The 19,871-nt window shown below is 37.9% G+C and overlaps 1 protein-coding gene across 1 annotated transcript; it reads right to left on the bottom strand.

Annotated features, from left to right (window-relative positions):
- Positions 1 to 11,586: 11,586 nt before the first annotated feature.
- Positions 11,587 to 15,855, bottom strand: LOC115744573 (probable E3 ubiquitin-protein ligase XBOS32). The gene is made up of 10 exons (XM_030679815.2): positions 15,474 to 15,855; positions 15,300 to 15,359; positions 14,990 to 15,061; positions 14,731 to 14,906; positions 14,475 to 14,635; positions 14,038 to 14,096; positions 13,882 to 13,928; positions 13,562 to 13,702; positions 12,763 to 12,854; positions 11,587 to 12,266 (listed from the first exon to the last, which is right to left on the bottom strand). Exons 1-10 carry the CDS (start codon positions 15,666 to 15,668, stop codon positions 11,749 to 11,751), a joined length of 1,521 nt encoding a protein of 506 aa, XP_030535675.1. The 5' UTR covers positions 15,669 to 15,855; the 3' UTR covers positions 11,587 to 11,748.
- Between the last annotated feature and the right edge of the window lie 4,016 nt (positions 15,856 to 19,871).

Here is a 19,871-nt window from a genome sequence, read left to right as displayed (position 1 = left end):
ATACTGCTTCACATAGATAGATAAAACTTAGCTGCCACCGACATTGACATGCGACAAATGATACGTAATTCAAAAAAATTATATAAAGAATTTCGATAAATTGAGACATCTCGCGTACTAATCTTCTTCTTTTGTTATGAATTCATAATTAAATTTTTTTTTTTGCTGGATTAATTTTGGAGTCGCTGAATATATAACTCAAGTATATATATTTTTTGATAAATTTACATTTTGACCTTAAATTTATTGAAAATGCTTAAAATTGATTCCCGTACGTGTGAAAATGGCATGTCGGGATATTAGACTCGCGTGTCGCTGACGTGCCTGAAGTACTAACTAGATGGCGGAAGTTTTCGGAGAGTGTTGGTGCTTCATAGGATAAAATTGTGTTAAGGTATCATTTTTTTTTTTTCCTTTTGAATGGGGAATCAGCATCGACAACTTTTATTTAGAGGAATTCCATATCGTAGCTTGGGAACATTAATATTTTAGCCCCAAACACTGCTAATTTTGAGCAAGTTTTTGCCACTGCGGCACCATCGAACACCAATTGGAATGGAAGTAGAAGTTATATCGACGCGGCAAACGAATTAGGATTTCCTCAAATCATGGGATGATTGAGGAATTCGAACTTGTGATCGACGGTAGCTCCAAATCACATGGAAGCTAGCATTTAACCAACTCGGCTAATCACTAGAGCGGGTAAAAGTATAGCATTTGTAGAGGTGTCAAAATGGGTTAATAACCCATATATTAATCCATTTTTAAGAGTGTGGGTCATAAATAGGTTGCCTAACAAATTTTAAATGGATCATAAATGGGTCACTTGACAACTTAGTGGGTCTTCAATGGATCCTAAATAGGTTACCTTACTATTTTAAGTGGGTCACAACTCATAATTCATGAGAAGGTTTTCTGATTTTTTTTTTTGTATCAATTTAATTTATTCGATCGATTTTGAAAGATTAAATTTAGGATGTTTTTGATAATTTTCCCGAACTTCCTAAGATCTTAGGTGATTATCACACAAGCTGCAGTAAAAAGCATGCAATTTTGTCATTTTGAGTGCATAAATAATGTTTCAATAACTCCGTCCTATAAAATTTCCACCCAAAAAAAAAAAAAATTCTGTCCTATAAAATGAGGGGGAAAAAAAAACAGAAACTTTCTTAAATGGAAGTAGAAGTTATTTGAGGGAAACAACAGTACCCTCAAATAAGACAAACAATTACTTCTCTGGATACATGAACGTATTTGATTTCGTAAATGATAAAACATAGTGGAAGTCGGCGAGGGTCGGGCAGCCCTCACCGGTCTCAGAAGAGAAAAAGAAAAAATCAGATTGTTTAAAGGACATAAAAAATAAAGTAATTCAGATTAAAAAAACAGATCTTAAAAAAAATAAAAAACAAAATTGAGATTTTCCAAAATATATATTTTCAAAAATTTACAATGAATAAATTTTCTTAAATTTGATTAAAAATAGCAGTGTTTTAGTAATATGGGTCGGGTCGGGTATGGATCAAGAAATTTACACTACGTATGCGTGGGTCATAGAAGGGTTAATGGGTCGATTTGGGTCGGACTATTTGTAACCCAACCCACCCATTTGACAGGTCTAAGCATTTGTAATGAAATTTTTCAAAAGTTATGGCGCTCAAGTGATTGATTAAAAAAATTATCTGTCATTCAAGTGATCGAAAAAGAGTTATTGCACTCAATTAATTGAAAAAAATTAAGTGAGTACCATGCAGAAGTTATATCACTTGTGGTATCATTTTGTGAGGGCAAATGCATCAGTTTCCTTTCACCGAAAGAGAATTTGCAGCATTTGACATCAGAGTGGTACCCTTGACCCCTAAAACTAAGATTGATGGCGAGTCCAAGAAACCTAAAAATGGATTCAATCTGGTCCCACCCGTGTATTTTTTTTGTTGCCCTTCCGTTACTATTTCGGCCCATTCAGTTAATTGGTCCTTCTATGAGAGAACTTGATGCACAGCCAATCTATTTCTGTCCGCGTGAATTTTGAAAGGACAATAATATTCGAGCAATTAAAAAATGAGGGATATGATCTCATATCATGTCAAGAAATCCTTTAAAAAATAAGGTCATGGAGATAACCGGCTTTGCGGCGGTAGACTCTAGCCTAGTATCGGCAGAGAGGCGATCACACTTAATGGTCGCCACCGCCAAAGAGGTAGCTTGACGTGGCGGAAATGCGGCTTGACGCAGCGGAGGCGGTCCAACGTGGAGGAGAGATGGTGGTTGTGAGGAAAATCCAGTTCCCCTCTTATTTGCTCTCTTGAGAATTTCTATCCTGATCTATCCCACCCTCTCCCCTAGCATAGTTTTATCCAGATTATATCTCTTTTATATCCTCATTTATCATGTCCTTGACAGCTACCAAACACATGATAGGATAAAACATATTATATCCTAACGACTCAAACACAACTTAAATTTTCAAAAGTACAATCAAATCCTAGAGCTTGTCACATTTATGCAATCAAGTCTTTCCGTTAATTCTGTCTAATTTAACTAACAAAAAATGCTTACATTACTTTTTTATTAATATTTTATCCCTCTTACGTGGCCTTAGACATTAATTAAAGCATGAAGTATAAAATTAAGACCACGTCATTTGGTCCAATATCCTAATTTTTTTTATCATAAACCTTAGATAAATTAGATTTGAAAAAACCCTAAAAGTCCTCTGAAAAAAAAAAAAAAAAAAAAAAAAAGGCGAGGCGACCCCCACCGGACCTTTCGAGCAACGGTGGTGCGTCCTCACAGCCCCATCCTATCCCTTCGTTACCCACTGGTCTGTGAGCTTTTCTTTTTCTTAGCTTGAGTTCTTTGTTTTTCGAAAAAATAACTTGAGCTTTTATTTGTTTATTTAATCTCATTTAACGAATATTTGGCTTAAAAATCTAGGATTTGGACCAAAATAACATCATTTTACTCTTACCGTTCATGCTTTTGTTAAAGTTAGTGTCGCATAGGAAACAATAAATAAAAAGAAAAAGCCACGCCTGTATTTTTAATTAGGCAAATTAGATAGAGTTAAATGAAGGATTTGATTGTACAAATTTAACAAGTTTTTATGAATTAATTGTATTTTTTGAATTTTGTAGGACTCAGTCGCACCTTCGTAACGTGTTTTAGGTTTTAGTCCCACTATCTCGATATTGGGATAAACTTGTCAATTAGTAACAAGATTCCAAAATTGATATGCAACTCAAAATTCAGGTTGAGGTGTTCGGAGTTAAGATTTGGATTGGCCTTCAATATATTTCTTTAATTCCAGAACGCAAGATCCATCCGATATTTCAGTTAGCGATTAGTAGTAGCATCTTATGGTTGCTAATTAGATACGGATCAACCGGCGTCTGATTTAAATGCAATGTTGTGATGAATGAATTATCTTCTCATGGTATAGTCTTGTCGGGTCAATCCTGTCACTTTAAAACGTGGAGCCTTCTCATAAGTTACTTAAAGCTCATTCATGTCCAATTAACTAAAGAAAAAAGTAGATTTTACTGAGGTAAAGCGTGTTTTGTTAAATAAATTACAGGATTCAAATTAACTGATTATTCTCTTACTAAAGAAACGGGCATCCCAACAAACCCATGACTCCGATTCATATTTGCCTCTGGACAATAACAAGAACCATTATATGTACATATTATTTTTAAAGTTTATGCTTGGTTGTTGCGTGTGTTGTATGAGCTTGATGAACTACTTGACGAAATATCTTGACGGGAGACGGAGCACATGCATTAATTAACTAGAGATGCAAAAAGAAACCGGTCAGGGCTAAGCCAATTTTAAACATTTCCCGACAACTCTCGCCTATTCTTTTGAACCATATAGTTTTCGCATAAATGTAAAGTGATTGAGTACATGCAACCTGGTCGAAACCTATACCTACATTTATAAATAAGTGAATTGCCTCTCACCAAATATGTAATAACATCTAAGGTTTGCGACTATAACTATAGATCCAAGATTTGTGTTTTGATCGTAGGGGCCTAAGGAGAATATGCATGCGCTAGCAAAAATGTGATTTCAGATGTAAACGGAGGTGAAGCTCTAAGACGTAACAATCACAAAAGTAGAGATCGAATTGAACTGCGATTGCTATCTAGTAGCATTGGGTTATAATTGATTTTGTGTATTATAATTTACTAAGCCACACAAGTTTTTCACCGTTTTTAAAAGAGTAAAAGATGATCTTGTAAATGGCCTACCGAATTTAGGCTTTGGGGAAATGGTTGTGTATGTCACAAAAAAAATCGTCTCAAATGAATAGGATTTCGTGCCTAGAATCTCAAAATTGTCTCTGAAACACGATTTGAACACTCGTTTAAGTTTTTATTAGGTCAGCACAGATATAAACTCAGTCATCATAACTCCAGTCCATTCCATCCCTAGCTACCCTCTCCTCTACTCTACATAGCTCAGAAATTCTGAGTCAGAAAACCCATTTGGCGATGCAGCGCGACGAAGGACTTACTTCCCCCACATCATCTGACCATTCCAGCATTTCCATGCCCTCCCTTGTCCGAGCGACATGAATGTCCTTCTCCACACTGCAAAACCCACAGCACGAACACGAGAGTGGATGGGTAAATCCCATTGGATCACCCATTAGCCCCAGCAGGGACCTTTACTTGCTGCGATCATAAAGAAGCAGAAGAAGAAGACGAGGAAACAAAAGAAGGTACAGACAGATGGGGAATAAAAGAGAGGAAGGGAGAGAGAGATGGCGTGAAGCGAGCATGGATTTGTAAGATGGAACAAGAAGCGAGTCCCGCATGCATGCAGAGTGGCATGGATAAAATCTCTGTACAGGAGCTTTCCTTCTTAGGGTTTGGCCTTCTCTGCCGCGTATACCTTCGGGTCTCGGTCTTACGTAGGTTTGCGAGAAAGAGAGAGAGAGAGAGAGAGAGAGAGAGAGAGGATGAATTGACTATGTATTGTCACATCAGGAGGGGTATGACGAGTCTTGTATTCAAGATTATTTAGAGCTGACTCAATAGTGAAGATGCTCCTAGGGCCAGGGCCAGGACCCCAAAATAATTTAGAAAGAAATAGAATAGCGAAGATGCTCCAGCAAAAACATAAGAAACAAAGGAAGAAAGCACCAGCTACAACAAAATCACGGCGTTTTGTCATGAACAAGAAGGCATAATTTGTCTCACGAAAATAATTTTTTAAAAACGTTACATACATCGGTTAAAATAAATAATTAATTAATTTAAATATTTACATAGACGATGAAAACATTTATCATACATTCAGATTTGTAACAAATCATATTTTGAAATTCTTTTCTCAGATTATTTATTTTTCAAAATGTAAACGAAGTTCAAATTTAAAACGTTGGTTTCGAACACAGTAAAAAATCTCAAACTTTCATTATTTTGATAAACGGCTCTTTTCAGCGCTTGTTTAGAGAAGATGATTCGATTTAGTGTTGAGAGGATACCGTAAAATGAAAATTAAGATGGTGGACTATATACCGGGATTGACAAATTTGTTGGCATTAGGCGGGAAGAGTCGGGTGTCCTGACGCCCCGAGAACATAAAAGCAAGAATGGACGAAATATTAGAAGCTGGTGCTATTTTTCTCACAACAATAAAGGTTAAGGGTGAGAGATTTCAAGACCGATCCAAATTTCACTTGGAATTTGAAATCTGAAACATACTCACCAAAATTGTTTTTTCAATTTTTGAAACATTAAACCTACCATGTTATGGTTTATAGAGTCAACCCAAGTTTTATCTATATTCTTAATTGAATGGTTATAGAGAATCATCATCCATAATGACCATTATTTATTTCTAGAATCCATAACCACTACTCCTAATTTGAAACATGAAGAATATGAAATATTAGCAAAGTAAAAGTTTCAATTATGCATATCCTCAAAAATGGAAGTTTAGACTAGTGATTCCGGATTACACATTCATCATCGAATGTCGGGAAATCCCGCAAGATGACATGAAGACATAGAATTAAAAAAACACAAAGATTTATTATAACCTACCCATTGGGACTGGTATCATAATTTTAAAACCTGAAACCTATCATATATCCTAGGACTTGGAACTGGGCTGGTCCGATTCCCACTTCTACCACGGAACTATGCTCGCCACTAATAAATGTTGTGCGGTGTCATTTTAATAAAGGCCGAAAAAAGATGGTCCCCTTTTTAGCACATTTAACCGGTCGCTTTAAAGTTTTTACTGTGATAAAAGATTGTGATCATTTTTCTGCTTTGTATTTGGCCAAGAAAAAGGGTGGATCCAGTGCACTTTTACTTTTGAATAATGATTTCTATTGGCTTGATTTAAGCCGGTTGAACGTCAATTAGGACTACCGTTCTTTCGGGAGTGAAATAAGGATAGTGCCGAAAGACGACCCTCATTTGCGAGCAAAACAACAGAAAAAGCCACGCCTTTTTAAAGTAGTATATATGATGGTGTACCACTTGATGCCATGAGATCATTTATGGTTAAAACAATTATATACAATGGAGGAAACTAATTGATACTCAAATAGTTTTCTGGAATCCATTAGAATTTGATGGGCTTGAACATGTTAGTTTCTATATATAGCCGACTTTTTCAGTTGTTTCGATGTTTTATTTCACATCAAGTTTAGGATAAGGACGAAGCTAATCGAATGGGATATATGTGCGTATTTTGAATTAAATATTTAAGCATACTAGGACAACCCGTCTTGGTAATTTGTGGAAAAATTGAATCTTTTATATCGAATTGTTTCACGAAAAATTGGTGATTATCCAAATAATGAGAAATCTTTAGCAAAAAAGATGATTCCCAATTTTTATGGAAGTGGTATTTTATGGTGATTTTGGATAGGGCAAGTGTTTAGCCTGTTTAATGGAAAAAATGAAATACAAGGATTTTATAAGTAAACTATGAACACTGGAAATGTAAAGTACGGAAATTAATGGATTTATTAAAGAGATTAGATTATATAACTTTTTTTGGATGATTGTTATGCTAGTAGTTTATTTTGGGCCACAAAAAATATATAATTAAAATTGAAAAATATTATGGGATCTACTTTTTTAAGAACTTATAGAGTTATAGTTCACAATATATGATTATTCTTGCCGTCACCAAAAAACTGTTATGCTAGCAAAATCCTTCATTAAACATACGGGCAACTTGTGTTTGAAGTAATGATTGTACTGTTACGATGGATAATTATAGCCCATTAATAGTGATTACAGCACGAGGTTACTACTCTTAATGTAGTTACCGGTGTGGATTTTTCGAAATCCTCGGCGTGCTTTAATAATCATTATTCACAAGAAGTTATAGCTTCCAAGGCCACTAGGACGCTCAATCGTCGCTCACTATTGCCACCTCCATTCGGCATCTCGTGTACTCTTCTCATCTCTAACACTTAGTCAAGTTTTAAGATAGCTAATCACTCGTGTTCTGTCAATGTATCATGATATTTGCTTAACATCTCTCTATTATATCGATGAAGGCATCATATGTCTGCTAATGTTCATGTCACATGATTGTTTGATTTTTCTGTGATCTGACTAATCGATCGATTTTCCCGTGATCCGATTAATCGATCAAACATTTGTAGCTGTCGATTATAAAGAGTTTTTTTTTTTTTTTGTGCAAACACAAATATATATGCTACAAATTTGAACACCGACTCTTCTTTCTAACCTAATTTTCAAATTCGAGTATTCATGTATATGCGATGATCACCTTGACAACTTACGTTTGGCTTATATATATAAGTTGCACTGAGTACAAAGCCCAGAAAGAAGCAAGACGGCTTAATAATTTGTTCACTGATTACCGGCGATTTAAACTTAGGGGTCTCAATTCTCAAATCATGCCTGGAATTTTCGCCGTGCAAATACTATCATGACAAAATCAGATAAAAAAGAAAGGTTAAAAAAAAAATGAAAATCACAGAAACCAATTACAACAGAGAAATCATCACAAGAAAGTGAGGAAAAGTTACTCCAACACTCAAAAACTGAACCGACGAATGATCGTCAGCACCGTATCACTATTAAACCCTAGCTTCCTGTTTCACACGGTCAGAGAAAGAGCGGTGGCCAAAAAAGTTCAAAAAGAAACAAAAACGAAGATAATACGTGCGGTCAAGAAAATAACAGGGAGTGATTTGTCTCGATCCGGCCAGCTTTCTTGAAAAAGCTGAATTATGTGTGCTTTCTCTTCTCACTTCTGAAATTTTCAAGAGATCTTCTTTGCCAGTCTATCCAACCTCAAACACTGTGTCGAACAGTGTTTAAGACACAAACCCATTTCGTAATTATTCGGACAAAAAGATGTCCTTTTTTTTTGGGGGGGGTTTTCCTTTCTAGTTTTTAGATCTTTCATGGAAGAAGCTGCTTTCTTTAGCTGTATCTGCGCATTCGCTTCTCCCTGCTTCTGTTCATGGATTTGGAGCTTTGCATACTTAGTGGGCGCATTTGGTATGGGGTATGACCGTATGAGTACGTGCGTGCATGGTCAAATCAAATATTTTTCATTCCATTTACTCCATCCGTTGCAAATACAAACGAAACGAGAACTTTTCGATTGAAATTAAATTGTTCATGATAGTATTGTCGGGGAAATATTTTTCTAACAATACAGAACATCTTTCCCATAACAAGCTAAACTTTAATAATAACAAGAGCATAAATAAGTAGGGAAATTTTTTATTTGAATTCATACAGAATTGGAGGGGTGAGATTAAGAAGCCACGTCCCTATCCCTTGCCCCTCGGAACAAGAATTCCCTCACCATCCATTCGGGATGGATTCAGCGATAACATCTTGTCGGCCCTAATGCCAACCCAATGACTTCGAGACGAGAGACGATATGAAGTCCGATGGTGTGGGTCGAAAAACGAGTCCGAACGCTCGTCCCTAATGCCCGCCGAACCGAACGACATCGAGAGTACGGATGAAATAGAATCGAGAGGTTTTCTGTCCATGTCAAGAGAGTCGGAATAGTTTCGAAACAGACTTTCCCTTCAAGAATACACTGATGACTGAGGCGAAGACTGATTTGCCCAAGAGGTCAAGGAACTAGAGAGTCAAACAAAAGAAGATTAGATCCACATTCGAGTATATAAGCGAAAGGGACAGCAGCAAAGGATTGCATCTTGACTCTCCTTCATCGTCATCTTCTTCAGATACCCGTATTCATTACAAACCCCATCTCCCATGCTAGGGTTGAAAGTTCGCAGCTTCTTTCCTCCGCCTCAAAATTCTTAAAAAAGATCCGAGTCCCTGCGACTTTTTTAATTGTGCCTTCCGAACTAACGTGACTGACAAGGTAAAAGATGTGAAGATAGTTATGTCACATTGCTACTGTCACTGCCATTTCTGTACTTCCCCAGTTTTACCTTCTCTCACATCACCTCCCTCCTTTCCTTTCCTTTCCTTTCTCTCTGCTTAGAACTGATAAAATCCCAGACATGCAGAGCGCGAGAGTGGGTGTGTTTTCGTCTTTTCCTTTTTCTTTTTCTTCCGATTTTTTTTTTCTTCGTCTTGCAACATGGCGGAGCTATACACGTATATGGGAATGTCAGTGATCTCCGTTCATCATTTACTTCCTCTTCCTCATTTCTTTCCTTCTCTATATAACGGGCTCCCTTGGGTCTCCTCGTGAAGCATATCTCTTTCCCATTTCCATCACTTCAACCCTTTGGCATGAGACTACATGAGGACCCATTTGATCCTCTCCTTGTCCATATCTGTCTCATCTTCCATCTGTTTTTGGCCATCACTGAGAAAACTTGGCATCATGAGAAAGAACTCCTGTTCTTGCTCGGTGAAGAGGAAGAAATGGAGGACAGGTCTTAGGTTAAGTTTTTGGTGGTGCTATCCTTCTTGAGCTGAAAAATATGGTGATTTTTTTCTTTTTAATATTTTTCTTGACCTTGCAAGACTTTTGCATAACAAGATTTTTATAGTTATTTTTAGATGTTTGTGACCGTATTATATGTCGTTTTTCATTTTTCATTTAAATTATTAATAAGTTTTCGATAAAATTTTTAATTTTATTTTATGTTGTCTATTCTTTTTTAGCTTTGATCTCGTGAATCTTGTAGCTTTTGCATCACTGTGCAGAGATCACTTCTTATGTGAAGACAACTTTCATATGATTTCATTGTTCTTCTTTTGGCCATCTCTATTTTGTTAAAGTAATTTAGAAAGCAAATGAATGTTCGTGAGGAGCACAAGATCTTTAGGAGGTCTTCCCGAAGTTGCTTGTTACGTTTATCGATACTTCTCTCTGAATAAAGGGCGAGAGAGCGACTACACAGAAGGGTTCATTCAAGTGAATTGTATCGTTCTCATGCTTGAAAATGAATAAACTGAGCTCAACGAAGAAGATGAAGTTCGTGTTCGTAGCCGATACGCAGTACCATATATAGCGAGTTAGGGTTTTTGCTTTCCTTTTTTCCCCGTTTTACCTTAAAGTCAAGCCATTTGAGTGCAGATTTCACGGCAGAACTTGAGAATATACGCGTTCTTGAATCAGTTCTTGCCTTTTGTCCCCTCAGGTTTAAAGGAAAATACATACTTAAATCAAGCTGAACGAGTTTTGAAAAGTGCTTTATCGCATGGCTCGTTAAATCGGGAAGCTTCGTATGATTTTGCTCAGCGTTTATGATATTGTGCAAATCAGCCACATTCGAGTAGACCATGCAAACGCATGCAGCGCAGGAAACAACTTACAGAGAATGCACGTTAATTTAACACCAAAGGTTTTGGGAAATATCATTAATTTATAGGTGAATTATCGATCGCCCAGATAAGGAAAACCAAGAAAGTTACTGCAATCTGGAAACTCCCATTCAAGAAGTCGAGGAATTTACGGAAGATTTGTGTGCGTCACATGTTCATGTTTCACCATTCCAATGTTGTACGAATGGCTCAATCCCATAAGAACTAACACTTGGTCTGGGCATATTGATTATGGATGATTGTCGAATGCGCAAAGATGTTGGTTCGGATTGATTTGTGCTGACTTTGTTCAGCTCATCGTGGCAAACTAAAGCTGGATATTTAACTACGCGATTTACATTCTAGCACTCGATACAAGTCTTTGGACTAAAATAAAGTAGATAGCCGGCTGATCTTAGTATCATGTCTCTAGCATGGTTTAATTCTGATTCTTAATAGCCATGGAAAGATAAAAACTGCCTGAAATCTTGGTTTATCCGGGACACAATGTCAATGTCGCTGTGGTGAGTGTTGTATTTGTTGAAGGAAGATTTAGGGAGAGGGCGGATTAATCATGGGTTACCAAGAGAGATAGGCAAAGCTAAAAAAAAAAAAAGTAAGGGCCTTCATCAACAATGATGGCAAATAACATTGATTTTGGGCAAACACGACTACCTGTACTAAACTACTAGTCATAGGGTCAACTTGTATACCACTAGATGGATCTACAAGTGTTAAAAGGTTTTGTTTAGAAGATGCACAAACAGCAAATGAGATGTTTCTGTTGATAAAGACAGTAAAAACTGGCAATACAGCAATCAGAACTTTGACATTAGGTATTTGCAGTGTTTATCACTTTTGTCTCTATAGTATCTCAAGCAAAATGTGATTTACAGGCAAAGAAATTAAGAAGACTTATTTACTGGGGACTCTTTATGTGCTTTACTGTAATTGGAAATCAGAAAGATTGCCCTTGAACTTCCAGCATCCGCTATTCTGTAGCTGCTACACACTGATTGAATGCTGAAAACCATGTTCCTCGGCTCACCGATCGATAACCTGATCGTCTCAAGGCCGATCTCCAGCACCTACTTAGGTGATTCTGCAGTTTCCTATCAACAGAGAACGGGTCTAGAGGACTTGTGCTTGGAGCTCCCAAGCAAAGTCTAGGGTCTATTTTCATCGTATATAGTTTGCGAAAGCTCAAGGCACGGAAAGATGATCTCAGCAGCGAGATTAGCATGCCATGGGAAATCGGCTTGCGATATCGGTTTTCCAAGTAAGTTTTCTCGGGCCCAGCTCCATAGCATGTGCAGAAGGCAAGAGATGGGCTCGCATTCACAATCTCCCTATCGACCGGCCTTGTCCCCGGAAGCTTAACGAACGAGACAATGCCGTGCCGGCAGAGGGGACATGCAATAGAGCCCGGAGGACCGTGAACAATGACGGAACTGCTGGTAGTAGAACACAAGTACAGGGCACACCTAGTGCAGAACTGATGACCACAACCTGCATTGGTAGCATGTACCATTCATTGCGATCGTCGGCATATTCTGGTAACAACGAAATACTGCCGATCCTAGCTAATTGACAAGAAAAATTACATGTAACATCAGCATTTCCATGTTCTGGGCTTTTAGCATATAAAGTACTCGACCTACTTCTTAAATGGCCTTTTCTTTCCCTCCGGTCACTACCAGAAACTTCATGTTAAAATTCCTAATTCTGTTTCTTCAGATAGCTGAAAATGGGAACACATTTTCCTGCTGGAAGATTGAATGATTGAACTTCAAAATCCCTATTAAGCAAAAAATAAACAGCAGAATCCGTTGGATTCTGTGAACGAGAAACCTGCGCTCCTCAGTTTTATGCTCAATGAAAGAGCTCATACTCTAAACAGAGATGAAATGTAAATTAGTCTCACAACTATTTAAATAGCCAGACTGCATTCACTAACAAGCGAGAGAGAGAGAAATCCTGAGAACAGTTCTATTTCTTAGTGTACCTTCTGCAGCCACAGAGCACTTCCTCTCTAGGCAAACCACGCAGGTTTCTTGGTATGTTGCGTGCAAATTGCTGCTTTTCCATCCACATTCTCTGGAAATGATCAAAAGGGGGGAAACATTGGGTTTCTTGCTTGCCACTTGAAAATCATTCGCCACCCAGGCATGTAACCGAGCATAATCATAAACTGCCATTAGATCACGGCAATATGCAAGGTTTTCGCTTTCTGCCTAGTGTTGATGCTATAACATTCCTGCATAATACCAAAGTGACCTTTTTGGCCGGAGACTACCACAGTGACTTGACATGGTTTTTCACCACCTCAGCTAAATAATTCATTTAAGGTTTTAGGAAACCATTAACTGCTAACACCATCTATAGTCAACGTTCAGTGAAAGAGCCAATAGCAAAGATTGATGCTAAGTGAGTACACAGAAAATAAGCAAAATCAGAGGATTCATACGTATGTGGTGCAGAGTACACAGGTTTGAGAAGATATGGCATCTATGGTGCAGAGAAAAGAAATATGCAATGTATTGATGTTATGTGGCTAGTTACCTCCTTCCCAGTGGAAACAGGAACCGGGAAGGAAAGAACATTCCTTTGCTCAGGATTGGTTTAGAATCCTGCATATTCTGGACTTCAGTTGGGCCAGAAAATTAGCACAATGCATGAAATAAGAATCGTTAAGTGTTCTTCTTCTTTTTTTTCCAGAGATATAAGAAGAAAACCAACAACTTGCTCGACGCTTCTTCCATGCATGACATTAAAGCACATCAAAAAGTTCAGATCCTACTCACCTCGCAATGTTGACAATGCTCATCAGAGGAAGAGATATGTAAGGCGAAGGAGGAGTTTCCAGCAGACCATCTGGTTGTCTGCTGAGGATTTCCGTAAGCCAATTTTTGTGCCATGAGCGAGCAATCATCAAAGGGGTCCAACTGTGAAAAAGGAAGAATCGTTGAGATAAGTTTTTAGTGCTCTGCTGATGGTGCCAAACAAACCAAACAAAATACACCAAATCAGGATGTGAAAAGAGATGAAAAGCTAATTGTCCGTGACGAAATCATACACCACTCAAATGGCATAGTATATGAAACCATGTGATACTGATGCGTACCCGTTACTGTTTACAGCAGTAAGACTTGCACCATGGCCTATCAGGATCTGAAAAATAATGAGACAATTTTGGTCCTTCAACACGTCCTCTCGAGGAATCGACCATTCTAATTGATGCTTCTGTTTTTTGCTTTTGCATATTTTCATTAGAAGGTACCTGACAACATCGTTCACTTCCGCCGCATGCAGCATAATGAAGTGGAGTACTTCCAGCACCTGCGTAGTGATGAAGCAGTTTTCAGCGTAAAAGCATGCAACATTTGAGAAGGAGGCAAGGTAATCTGAAATCAATGTCGCCGACGCAGGAAAAGAATGAAGAGAAGCCAATTGAACATTCATTTTGATGGAGCCACTAGCCACCACTGACACCCAACATTCTGGATAACAAAAACAACTTCTGAATCTCTCATTTAACTAGTTCAGATCATGAATGAAAGAAGGGGCAATATAACAAGTGCTTATCGCTCTGTAACTATACATTCTCATGTTGTGCAGGCAGCAAAGCAATAAACATATCGAATTGGCTTCTGCTCTGTAAGAGGAGAAACAGGGAATAGTTCCATCAGCTATAACATATCAGTTAAAATTAATCACCTATAATGTCCATGGTAGTTCCATCATCCTCAGTAACTACAGAATGAGAAGCTCCGAAGTCCAAGAGAAGTTGCACGCTTTCAAAATTTCCGTTAAGTGAAGCCATATGCAGAGCAGTTATGCCTCCATCAGCAGCTCTGTTGACCACTTCACAAAGGGCACTACAGCAAGCAATACAGAGTAGCATAAGCAAGTAAGACACGGGTAAAAGCAAAAGAAAATCTTCGGGTGAAAAAGACTTAAAAAAGGAAATTACCCTTGATCAAACTCCGTAATAGACTCCAAGTTTTCTGATTTTCCCCTCATGGCATTGAAGAGATCTTGCGTGCTTGGTATGTAGTCTACAAGGAGGAGGCGGATGCACAGAGAATGGCCATTTAATGCAGCCAAGTGCAGTGCAGTGCCTCCGTTGATATAGTCCGCTCTGTGAATCTGTATTCAAGAGCCAAGCAATCTAGACAGTCTATGTGAGCTAAAGGACCTGTGGATACATGAAAGGAGTTGCAGACTCTTACATCTGCTCTAGAAAGAACTAGAATCTGAACAACTTCCCAGTGACCATGCTGGCAAGCTTGCATCAAAGCTGTCTGTTCAATGCATAAGAGAAGTCAAACAAAACCGTAATCGATTTCGATCACAAAAACATCTAATTCTACAGGCCAGACAAATGATCAAATTTCCTATGAACCTGAACAAAAGACAAATGGAGTCAAAACGTAGAATTTCCAGGGGAAGAGAAGATCAACTTTACCTGGATCCTGGATCATAAAAAAAGAAAAGAAAAACATTACCTGACCACTCTTTACCCAAAAAAAAAAACATTACCTGACCACGGTAATTCCTCAGATTAATATCCACCCCGGACTCGAGCAACAGAGAAACAATCTAAACAAATAGAACAAGAAAGCACCATCAGGAAGCAATTCGAAGAAACCGTAATTACGAGAAACGAGAGACCGATCATTTGACAAATCAAGATGGGATAGATCATTAGATTACCTCATGGTGGCCCTGAGCAGCAGCATAATGGAGAGGGGAGTTGTGAACGCCGAGAGTGGAGTACCGGACGAGGCGCGGATTGCATTCCAGCAAAGCCTTAGCTTCCGGGAGGTCGCCATCTCTTGCAGCCGAGACTAACCGTTCTCCATACACCGAGCATCGAAAGGAGTTGCTCACGAGGTCTGGGAGTCTCATTGGCACTTCCCAAAAGGCCTCAAATTTTTCAGAGGGAAGCACGACATAAAACAGAGCTATTTAGGATCTCCAAAACATCAGACAACGTGAAACCCTTCATTCATACGAAAATGTTCGGTTCAGACTGGCTTTGTGGCTATATCGCTACAGACAAAAACTTGGTAGTTGCTTTTGTCTGTGTGGCTTTGGTAAAGCCTAGGCCGAGGGTCTTTTTGGGATATTGGTGACTTTTTAACTTAACTACAACAATTTGTGGGAGTACTTACTATTTATTGCATCTCAACCTCTGACTCATTTTTTTTTGGCCAAAAACCACACTCAGACCAGCCATACTGTGGTCCTGGCAAGCCTTTTGACCGATCATTTTGTAAGGGAAAATGTATTTGTTTGACCAAAGTAAGTATCTAAAACATTTTGACGCTATACAGATTTTGTCTTTAAATTGTTTTACTCCATTTGCTTATTGTTTAAGTACAATAGAATTCTAGTTGCTATGTGCACGCATACTCCATGTAAATACTTTTCTATGTCTAGGAGGAAGTGTCAAATCCAGAGTTTCTATGACGGAGAAGGTCGGATTGCCTTATACGAGGATAGATCATTGCGCAAGCTCTTTGAAGAAATTCTGGCTGAAGTAGTAAAATTGAAGACATCTGTAGAGGTGCGGTTAGTAGTACAAAACATTTTGTGCCCAGCTTATTGTTTCGAGATCAAAGTGATAAAGCTGAGATCTAGTAATTTATAAGCGGGCCAGATTATGACAAGATATTATCAAACTTGGAATTTTCATCTTCGAATCTGCAACAAGGTGAGTATTCTATTAACTCTGATCAATCGTGCATTGACTCATTTAATTCTACTACTCATGATTATTCTCATGAGGACAATATTGATGGAGGTGAATCACAAGTTCACCAAAATCATGTTGAAATTGGTGACTCATCTGGTGCTCCACTCAATTTTTCATGCAACTTGGCAAGTATGGTTCCTACGAATGTTGCCGAACACTACTAATTCTACACAAAATTTCTCTGTGGATATCCTTGATGATTCTTCATTAGCATGTTTGTCCACTCAAATCATCCAATGATTACTCAAGCACATGCTGACGTTATGAAGTCTAATCCAAAATATGCTAATTTACATGTAGTGGGTTCTATTATGAAGGAATCGAATAGTGTGCAATATGCCTTAAAGCGTCCAGGGTGGTCAGCCGCAATGAAAGAGAAACTCAAGGCACTGCATCAGAATAAAACTTGGACTCTTGTTCAACATCCTCTACGTACTTATGTTGTGTGTCGTAGATAAGTCTTCAAATCGAAGTTGAAGGCCGATGGTACATTAGAAAGACTAAAACAAAAATTAGTTGCTAAGGATATTCCCAGGTAGTAGGGGTGGATTTCAGTGAGACTTCTCGTTAGTTGTTCGACCAGAATGTATAAGGATAGTTCTCACCATTGATACCATTGGAGGTTGGCCATAAAATAATTAGATGTTGATAATGTCTTTTTGCATGGCTTTTTGTTACAGCCTGTTTATATGGAGCAACCATCCGATTTCAAGGACGAAAAACATCAATCTTATGTTTGCAAACGAGATAGAGCTTTGCATGGCTTCAAGAGCATGGGTTGATCAGCTAGTTTCTTTTGTAGCACTATGGATCCTTCATTATTCATTCAGAAATCATATTATGACATTTTAGCTCTACTTTCATACGTCAATGACATGATTGTCACCAATGATGATCCAAAATTGTTTGATGGATTCATTTCCACATTGGATATTTTAGTAATTTTGAAATATTCTTTTATAATAGTTTTGATAAAATTTTGACCGCAATGATTAGCCATCATTATTTCTAACAATTGGTTTTCTAATGTTCGTATAACAGTTTTCTTATGACGAGCTTAGATGTTGGGAAGCCCAGAGGCGAGTTCGGACATTGGCGAGCTTGGATGTTTGTGAGCTCGAGAGGCGACCAGCTTAGACTCTTAAAAGAGTCTCAGAAGCAACGTTCTCTATCCTCCATTAATATATAACAGTTCTATAATGGTTTTGCAACGGTCACGTAACGATTTCTTAACGGCTTTATAACGACTATGTAAATGTTGATTTATTTCTTCATAAACCCTCCACTATTTTACAACGGCTTTATAATGATTTCTTAATGGCTCTATTTTTCTTGAATATAAATTGAATTTCAAGAAAAAATCTTCTAAGGACTTTTGCATCACATAAGAGAGTTTTTCCCTTCTTTCATTTTTTTCTTTGCTGAGTTATGCACATATGTTGTTCTTGTTCTGTCTAATATTCGGTGCGGAATATAAAAGAAAGTCCGTTGTATCTTGGGAGAATAGCTGGTAAAGTCTTATGTACCGAGTATTGTACTATAAGGAGCGAAATTATCCTTAAGGACGGTGCTTGCACGCCTCAAATAATTATTCTTATTTTTTCGTCTTTTCTAAATAGATTTCTAATGATTCTTGTTTTTCATGTTATTTAATATTTGGTAGCAACTGTTATTTGGAGAACAAAAATCAAATTGCTCGATTTGCACTAAATCGAAGTAATTTTATTACTTTTATATTTTATATGTTCTTATATATTCTTATTCTTTACTTTTTGCTTTTTCCTCGGCCTGTGGCCCACGACTAGCCACAAGCGAGGACGAGCTCGTCCAAGGCCGGCAAGGCTTGGCTTTGGTGAGCTCTAGCGAGGACAAACTTGCCCGAGGTCGGCTCATTTCGACTCACCGAAATAGAAAAAAAGAATAGAAAAGAAAAAATAAAATAAAATAAACCAAAAGGTAAGAATTTATTTAAAGATTTGTTTGCCTCGGATAAAGCCATAACATTGAAACCGCCTTCTCAATGAGATCCAATCACCAAAAAACGTTTTCGACCGCATATCACCACCTAATTTCCCGAAAAATAATTTTTCGAAAAGTATTTCCCTTTATTATGAAGTTTTACTTCAACCAAAGGCACTCTAAAAAGGAAAAAAAACAATGGTAAAGGTGAGAACTTGATGGATGGAAGTAAATGGACATAGGGTTAATTTTGCTTTAGATCATTCCTAAGAAAAAAAAAACTAAAACGATGCCAATCTTTTGCTGACCTCATTTAATCAAAAGTCAAAGGGAGCAAAACTCAAGAAACCCGTGAAGCATCTCATGAAGCCTTTGAAAATGGCCCAGACAATGACAAGAAATATTAAACAACACAAAGTTGTAGTTCCCGAGGAAGCTCGCATGTTGAACGAGATTTTTGGATCTCGAAAGCGATTAGGAAAAAGACTTTTTAAGAGGCTTCTATTCTTGCGCTCACCTACTTTTACATGCAACAAAAGCCCCCCACCCCACAAGGCTTCCATTCTCGCGACCTAGAGCTTCGTTCTTGTCTGGTTCGGGGACATGATCCACTACACACTACAATCTGAGCTGGCTAGCAAAGTGCAACATGCCCAAAGGCAAAAAAAAAAAACAAAAAACAATCACTCTATATAGAAAAATATGTTCAAAACCAAGTCATTAATACTTTGTTAATCTTCTTGTCATTTCATGAGGAAACCAGTTTTTCTATGTTTCTCTAAAAAGGTGAATACCAACTTTTAAAGTTGAAGATGGACACGAGAAGACACATGACTTAATACTTTTTCTGAACCCCACAATACGGATGTATGTATCATCCCTAGATTGTTAGGATAGGAGTGTCGCTACCATAACAGGTTGATAGAAAATGGTTCACGATTTGTGCCTCAAGTTGCATTTTGTCCGGATCCGTCGGCCGGGCTTGGTTCTTGGTTGCTCAGAAAGTTGAAAAAAGAGGTGGAAAAAGAGAAAAGGAGTATCACAACCAATTTGTGACTTTGATTGTTTCTGCCTTCATTTGTGAGTTTGAGTGGATCAAGCATGGAAATTTGCAGAAGAACAAGCAAAGGAAACATTTGGACTTAGAGCCTCGGGAGATTTACTCATGCACTGTTGTACTTTTGCAATCTCTTTTCTTCTTCTTCTTCTTCTTCTTCTTCTTCTTTTTTTTGAACCTTGAGCGCATGAATGATTGCAAATTTGACCAGTTTTAACAATAATGAACATGATTGATAGGATCCCTGAGCTAATGCCATTTATTTCCTGCTGTGCCATTCATCCTAATTTATAATTTTTGCAGCGCAATGAGCAATCTACTCTGACCTCCTCTTCAA

This window comes from Rhodamnia argentea, chromosome 4 (genome assembly GCF_020921035.1).
Source record: "Rhodamnia argentea isolate NSW1041297 chromosome 4, ASM2092103v1, whole genome shotgun sequence".
Taxonomy (NCBI): Eukaryota; Viridiplantae; Streptophyta; class Magnoliopsida; order Myrtales; family Myrtaceae; genus Rhodamnia; species Rhodamnia argentea.
The sequence above is the reverse complement of the archived record's forward strand: the minus strand, read 5'-3'. Positions and strand labels throughout refer to the sequence as shown.